The sequence below is a fragment of the Epinephelus fuscoguttatus genome, linkage group LG6 (assembly GCF_011397635.1).
Source record: "Epinephelus fuscoguttatus linkage group LG6, E.fuscoguttatus.final_Chr_v1".
NCBI lineage: Eukaryota > Metazoa > Chordata > Actinopteri > Perciformes > Serranidae > Epinephelus > Epinephelus fuscoguttatus.
Window position 1 is genome coordinate 46642848 of NC_064757.1, and position 7499 is coordinate 46650346.

The following is a 7499-nucleotide window of genomic DNA, read 5'->3' on the forward strand; positions in this document are numbered from 1 at the left end:
TCCAAAATCATGAAAAATGTCATAATATAGCATATACAGTTTGTTTGGACATATTATACTATGACCTTTTTTATATACCATACTATGATCTGTTTTTAACAGTTTCTTGCACACTACACTATGACATTTTTTACATATATTACTATGAGCTTTTTTTTATCCTACACTTTGACATGTCGTCCCAAATCATGAAAAAACTTCATCATAAAGCATTTTGTCCAAAATCATGAAAAAAAGGTCATAGTATAGGGTTAGGGTTATTATTATTATTATTATTATTATTATTATTATTATTATATTTTCAGCACTTGAAAAGCTCAGTAACCATTTCCTGTTTGGATGTGAAACTTTAAAGCAAAATCAGACTCAGTTCAGATGCAGATGAGATTTTATTGAGAAAAGAATAATCATTTGAAATCATTTGATTGTGTTGAAGTGATGAACAGTAATCGATCAATAGGCCTCTGATAGTTTCAGGTTATCAGATACATCATCAGCTCTGTGACATCACACTGATTTCATTTATTAAATCAAACACAGACGTGAAGATCAACATTCATGAATCGTTCTGATACTTGGACAGATTTAATCACATCATAAAGAGACACACAGAATCTAACAACAAATGATAATTTGAACTCCAGCTGTCTCTCCTCGGGGGTAGGTGGGCGTGCCCAGCTCTGTTACCATGACGACTCTCAGCAATAAAAACACAGGAACGCGACACCTTTGCCGAGGTTCTTGTCAATGACCTTGACCCCTGCCTCCTCGTACAGGACCACAGCCGCAGAATCGAGGATCATGGCCAGGTCCCTGATGCGGTCGTCTCTCTTGTACCACAGATAGGTGGAGTTGGCTGCGCTCTCATCGCTCAGCTTCACGCTCACTAGGTCGTAGTGTTGGCTTTTAAAGCGCTGGTACTCTTCTTCCTTGGTGGAGATCTGCAGATCTTTGAGCGCCTGTTGGGCGTCCGTGGTCTGAAGGTACCACATGAAGATGTAAGCTCCTCCCACTCCTCTGTCCATACGGATGTAACCCTTCTGGAAGTAGTCTGCGTCTGCACCGAAGTTATCGGTGACAGTGACGTCACAGATGTAAGTTGGTACTTCTCTCTTCATCCATAGGTAGACCCTGTTCCCTCCAGTCTTCAGGGTCAGATCACAGGCCAGTCTCTCAAAGCCCTGCCCAAACATCTGGGCTTCCTCCTTCGGGTTGTTGGTGACGCTGAGCTCCACAATGGGAACGTCAGACTTAAGGTGACCTCTATAGAACCACAGGTTGATGTAGTCTCCACTTCCAGGGTTCAGGTTTTTGTCAATCTTGTTATATCCCTCGGAGATCAGGCCGGGCTGCATGTCCTGCATGTATGTGAGCTGGATCCTGGTGATGGCTTCGCTGCCCATCTTGAACCAAATGTAGCTTCGGTTCGGTCCGACCCCCTGACTCACGTCAACCTTGATTTTGGTGAAGCCTTGTTTTAAGAGCTGCTGCTCCTGGGAGTCATTGAGGGAAACTTCCACACCTGAGATGTATGAGGACATTTTGGGTTCCTGTATCAAAGGAAGTGAAGAGTCATCAGCGTCACTTCAAAATAAAAGCAGCTTAAATGATATGTTGTGTTTGTTCAGAGTCAGTGAACATTTAACAACTAACTTGGCCATTCTGCATGTCACTAACTCGGCTTCTTCTCCGGAGCCTTTGTGCTCCACTGTCTCTCAGATTAACTCATATCACAGCGGTGCCTGGACAGCGTGACGTGTGTGGTTGTGCTGCTGCCGTGGTCCTGCCAGATGCCTCCTGCTGCTGCTGCCATCATTAGTCATTAGTCATACTTCTTCTGTTATTATACACATATGACTATTGTCACACATGTATACTGCCAGGTATTAATACATACTTTCAACATATTGTACCACAGTAACCAGAACTATAACTATAATATTATTACTTTCAACAATGTTGTTGTAAGCTACTGTCATTACCTGCATCTCTCTCTCTCTCTCTCTCTCTCTCTCTCTCTGTCTCATTGTGTCATGTGGATTACTGTTAATTTATTATGCTGATCTGTTCTGTACGACATCTATTGCACGTCTGTCCGTCCTGGAAGAGGGATCCCTCCTCAGTTGCTCTTCCTGAGGTTTCTACCGTTTTTTCCCCGTTAAAGGGTTTTTTGGGGAGTTTTTCCTGATCAGCTGTGAGGGTCATAAGGACAGAGGGATGTCGTATGCTGTAAAGCCCTGTGAGGCAAATTGTGATTTGTGATATCGCGCTTTGTAAATAAAATTGATTGACTGACAAAAGAAAACTTAGATTTGTAGTCTGACTGAGGTAAAGAAATCTGATTAACTAAACAGTTAATAAATTAAAATCATCGACAGATGAATCAGTGTTTAAATCCTTCATTGGTTCCTTCTCTGGATGTGTAATTTCATTTTTGTATCAGCAGACTTTTCCCAAATTATCTGTAAATGAAAACATGAAGTAAATATCAGACATACTTACGTGTGTGCAGGTGGTGAGTGTTGTGTCGTATGAAGCCTCCAGAGCTGCTGAGTTCTGTTCATACAGAGTCAGATGCCTTTTATAGCGCTGAGAGACACTCAGATTTACTGTGAAATCACCTGTGACGAGTGGTTTCCTCAGAAGGTCAGACATTAACAGAAAACCTCGTCCAAATATTGACTTGTTCTGTTTATCCGTGTTACTCAGACCTCATTTTTAGAGGCGTAACCTTTGAATTCCTGCCAGAAAAAAGTGACTGTTCTTTTGAGGCAGTTTATGATGACCTCAGTCCTTCACTCAGACTCTCAGTGGGTCCAAAACAAACTGGACATGTTTCATATAACTTCAATATAACTTAGTGTTGTGTTCATTTATACTGCTGGAAAAACTAAGGGAGCTCCTAATGGTCACAGTCTGACAGGAAGTCAGTCAAACTTCAGTCCAGTGACTGTAAATCAGTTTCAGCTGCTTTGGGTCAAATCACAGAGACAAACAGGAAATGGTTTTACATGTGGTGTCCACAGACAGTTGCTCTCTCCTTATCCTTCCTCACTGATTCTTCTCTAGTTTGGTCTTCTGCTAGTGTCCTTGTCACTACTGGTAGCATGAGGCGGCACCTGCAGCCCAATCAGGTTGATACCAGACACCAGGAGACCGGCCGTTACACCAGGAGAGCTGGACAGGGCCGTAGAAGGGCATCAACCCAGCAGCAGGACCGCTATCTGCTCCTTTGTGTGAGGAGGAACAGGAGGAGCACTGCCAGAGCCCTACAACATGACCTCCAGCAGGCTACTGGTGTGCATGTTTCTGACCACAGTGTCAGAAACAGACTCCATGAGGGTGGCATGAGGGCCCCACGTCCTCTAGTGGGACCTGTGCTCACAGCCCAGCACCGTGCAGCTCCATCATTCACCAGAGAACACCAGAACTGGCAGCAGGTCCGCCACTGGCGCCCCGTTCTCTTCACAGATGAGAGCAGGTTCACACTGAGCACATGTGACAGGCGTGAAAGAGTCTGGAGACGGCGTGGTGAATGTTATGCTGCCTGTGACATCATCCAGCATGACCGGTTTGGTGGTGGGTCAGTGATGGTCTGGGGAGGCAGATTCTTGGAGGGTCGCACAGACCTCCATGTCAGAGCCAACAGTAACCTGACTGCTGTTAGGTACCAGGATGAAATCCTCACAGCGACTGTCAGACCTCACGCTGGTGCAGAGGGCCCTGGGTTCCTCCTGGCCAATCATCAGCCCTCAGTGGGTCGATGATTTTGGTTGTTACGTCATTTTATTCTCAACTCATTATACAGTGTTCATCAGTAAAGATTTTACACTTCATTTATCAACATCTGATGTGAGATCTTAGCGTTCTCTTCATCTTATTCGAGCTGTGTCGATCAGAGTCAGTTAAAAAGTTCACCAGCTCCTTTTCTGGACCTTATTATATAGAAGTTTACTGACTTTGCCTACAAGGTGTTATTGGACAAATTTAAAAAAACATATAAACAGGTTTATACGGTTTTCAATCTGTCGACAGCTGACATGTCTCAGTATGTGCAGGCAGTGTTTAGTCGTATGACGTCACCTGAGCTGATAAATTCTGTTGTTCTTCCAGAGAATCAGCTGCTGTTAAAAGTCACCACCTGTGCTTTCTCAAGAAAAGTCATTTATTAACCTGTGCATTTATATCCTTGTTACTCAGAACTCATTTATCAAGGTTTATCCTTTGATTTCCTGCCAGAGGACGTGACTGTTGGTTTGTTCCTGTGGGGCAGTTCGTCGTGTTCGGAGTCGTCTCCTCATGTTGTTTGGTGTTGGGTTCAGTGAAGGACAGGAGGTCAGTAAACATCAGATCCCACTGTTCAGAAAGATGTTACTTATAAAGTTACCTTCTGAATGATCTGAATCAAACACCTGGAGACTGTAGGTGTTTGTCACGTGAACCTGATGCTGATGCCTTCAGGTGTTTTACTGTAATGAGACTTGATATAAACTGAATGAAGGTGTGTCAGTGAAGGTAACATCAGCCTCTCACATCCATGAACAACATGGAGGACACGTTTCTGTCTGCAGGTTGTATCATTATGGGACATTTTCTCTGTTTTCTGCCGTTACGTCCGACATTAGTTTATCCTGTGTCCAGCAGCAGCAGCTCTGAACCTAACAATCATAACACTGAACATACTGTGGGAAATTGATATTACAGTAGATTCATTCTCTATAACAGCTCCAACACATACTGAACATGTTTTATCAGCTTCAGAACATTTCCTAATTAAATAAGAACGTTTTTTAAACATGATTTGAATTGATGTCAACAGTAGTGTAGTGACAGCGTTACTCCATCATAGCTCTAACAGGAAGTTACACCTCACAGCACAAATAATTTAATGGCAACAACTTTTTATCATTTATTAAAAATCTTGACATTCCTTACATCAGCAGACTATTTATTAAACGAATACTGTATTTATTAAAGTCATGATATAGTATGTCAGAGAAACTGTAAAAAAAAAAAAAGGTCACAATATAACATCAAAAAATGTGATAAAAATTTATAAAAGGTCATATTATAGAATAGTATGTCAGAAAACTAGCAGCAATCTCAAAGTGCTACAGAGCAGGGAAAAAAGAAACATTATAGTACTGGTTGCCAAAAAACCTTAGTGAAAAACTTTGTATATTAAAAAAAAAAGGTCATAGTATAGTATGTTAAAAAAAAGGTCACAGTATGGTATGTGAAAACAGGTCATTGTGTAGTATGTGGAAAAGGTGATATTGTAGTATGTAACAAAAAAGTCATAGTATAGAATATAAAAAAGGTCATAGTATGTAAAAAAAAAATGTCACTGTGTAGTATGTAAAAAGGACATAGTATAGTATGTAAAAAAAAAGGTCATAGTATTGTATATGAAGAAGGTCACAGTGTAGGATATAACAAACGGTCGTAGTATAGTATGTAAAAAGTGTTATAGTGTAGTGTGATGATCCCTGTGTCATCCAGGGGTGTGTCTGCTGTGAGAGTTTGTCAGGCCTGTCTCTCCCAAGCTGCCTTGATTGCAACTCAGTGCACCTGGGCCTGGTGCACTGAAGGTGATACAAGCTGTGCTCACTCATTCACTCACTCTCTGCTTCTCCCTACAGGCAACCACTCTGGTCTGGTTTGGTGATGTTTTAGTTTCTTTGCTTTGATGCACTCTCCAACACTTACACATACACACTCTCCCACACCCATCATTCAATACTCACACAAAGTACTGATATCACTGACATTCACACCCCATATGTTATTTTTATTTAGTTATTTGCTAATTTGGTCTAATTTGGTTTGATTTGCTTCTAATAAAATATCTTTTCTTAACCGTTCATCATGGTGTGTCTTCCTTTTGTTATGGCCACTTGAGCTGGGTCGTATGAAAAGAAGGTCCTAGTATAGTATGTAGCGAAAGGTCATAGTATAGTATATAAAAATGTCACAGTGTAGGATATCAATCAATCATTCAATTTTATTTACAAAGCCCAATATCACAAATCACAATTTGCCTCACAGGGCTTTACAGCATACGATATCCCTCTGTCCTTATGACCCTCACAGCTGATCAGGAAAAACTCCCCAAAAAACCCTTTAACGGGGAAAAAACGGTAGAAACCTCAGGAAGAGCAACTGAGGAGGGATCCCTCTTCCAGGACGGACAGACGTGCAATAGATGTCGTACAGAACAGATCAGCATAACAAATTAACAGTAATCCACATGACACAATGAGACAGAGAGAGAGAGAGAGAGAGAGAGAGAGAGATGCAGGTAATGACAGTAGCTTACAACAACATTATTGAAAGTAATAATATTATAGTTATAGTTCTGGCTACTGTGGTACAATATGTTGAAAGTATGTATTAATATCTGGCAGTATACATGTGTGACAATAGTCATATGTGTATAATAACAGTAGAAGTATGACTAATGACTAATGATGGCAGCAGCAGCAGCAGGAGGCATCTGGCAGGACCACGGCAGCAGCACAACCACACACGTCACGCTGTCCAGGCACCGCTGTGATATGAGTTAATCTGAGAGACAGTGGAGCACAAAGGCTCCGGAGAAGAAGCCGAGTTAGTGACATGCAGAATGGCCGAGTTAGTTGTTAAATGTTCACTGACTCTGAACAAACACAACATGTCATTTAAGCTGCTTTTATTTTGAAGTGACGCTGATGACTCTTCACTTCCTTTGATGCAGGAACCCAAAATGTCCTCATACATCTCAGGTGTGGAAGTTTCCCTCAATGACTCCCAGGAGCAGCAGCTCTTAAAACAAGGCTTCACCAAAATCAAGGTTGACGTGAGTCAGGGGGTCGGACCGAACCGAAGCTACATTTGGTTCAAGATGGGCAGCGAAGCCATCACCAGGATCCAGCTCACATACATGCAGGACATGCAGCCCGGCCTGATCTCCGAGGGATATAACAAGATTGACAAAAACCTGAACCCTGGAAGTGGAGACTACATCAACCTGTGGTTCTATAGAGGTCACCTTAAGTCTGACATTCCCATTGTGGAGCTCAGCGTCACCAACAACCCGAAGGAGGAAGCCCAGATGTTTGGGCAGGGCTTTGAGAGACTGGCCTGTGATCTGACCCTGAAGACTGGAGGGAACAGGGTCTACCTATGGATGAAGAGAGAAGTATCAACTTACATCTGTGACGTCACTGTCACCGATAACTTCGGTGCAGACGCAGACTACTTCCAGAAGGGTTACATCCGTATGGACAGAGGAGTGGGAGGAGCTTACATCTTCATGTGGTACCTTCAGACCACGGACGCCCAACAGGCGCTCAAAGATCTGCAGATCTCCACCAAGGAAGAAGAGTACCAGCGCTTTAAAAGCCAACACTACGACCTAGTGAGCGTGAAGCTGAGCGATGAGAGCGCAGCCAACTCCACCTATCTGTGGTACAAGAGAGACGACCGCATCAGGGACCTGGCCATGATCCTCGATTCTG

The 7499-nt window shown here is 42.7% G+C and overlaps 1 protein-coding gene across 2 annotated transcripts; it reads right to left on the reverse strand.

Annotated features, from left to right (window-relative positions):
- Positions 1 to 392: 392 nt before the first annotated feature.
- Positions 393 to 2647, reverse strand: LOC125890889 (uncharacterized). 2 transcript variants are annotated; one of them, XM_049579780.1, is made up of 2 exons: positions 2499 to 2647; positions 393 to 1550 (listed from the first exon to the last, which is right to left on the reverse strand). In XM_049579780.1, exon 2 carries the CDS (start codon positions 1539 to 1541, stop codon positions 699 to 701), a length of 843 nt encoding a protein of 280 aa, XP_049435737.1. In that variant the 5' UTR covers positions 1542 to 1550; positions 2499 to 2647; the 3' UTR covers positions 393 to 698. The 2 variants fall into 2 exon arrangements, with proteins under 2 accessions (XP_049435737.1, XP_049435735.1); XM_049579778.1 differs by lacking the exon at positions 2499 to 2647 and adding an exon at positions 1654 to 1844 and having other exon boundaries at positions 591 to 1550.
- Between the last annotated feature and the right edge of the window lie 4852 nt (positions 2648 to 7499).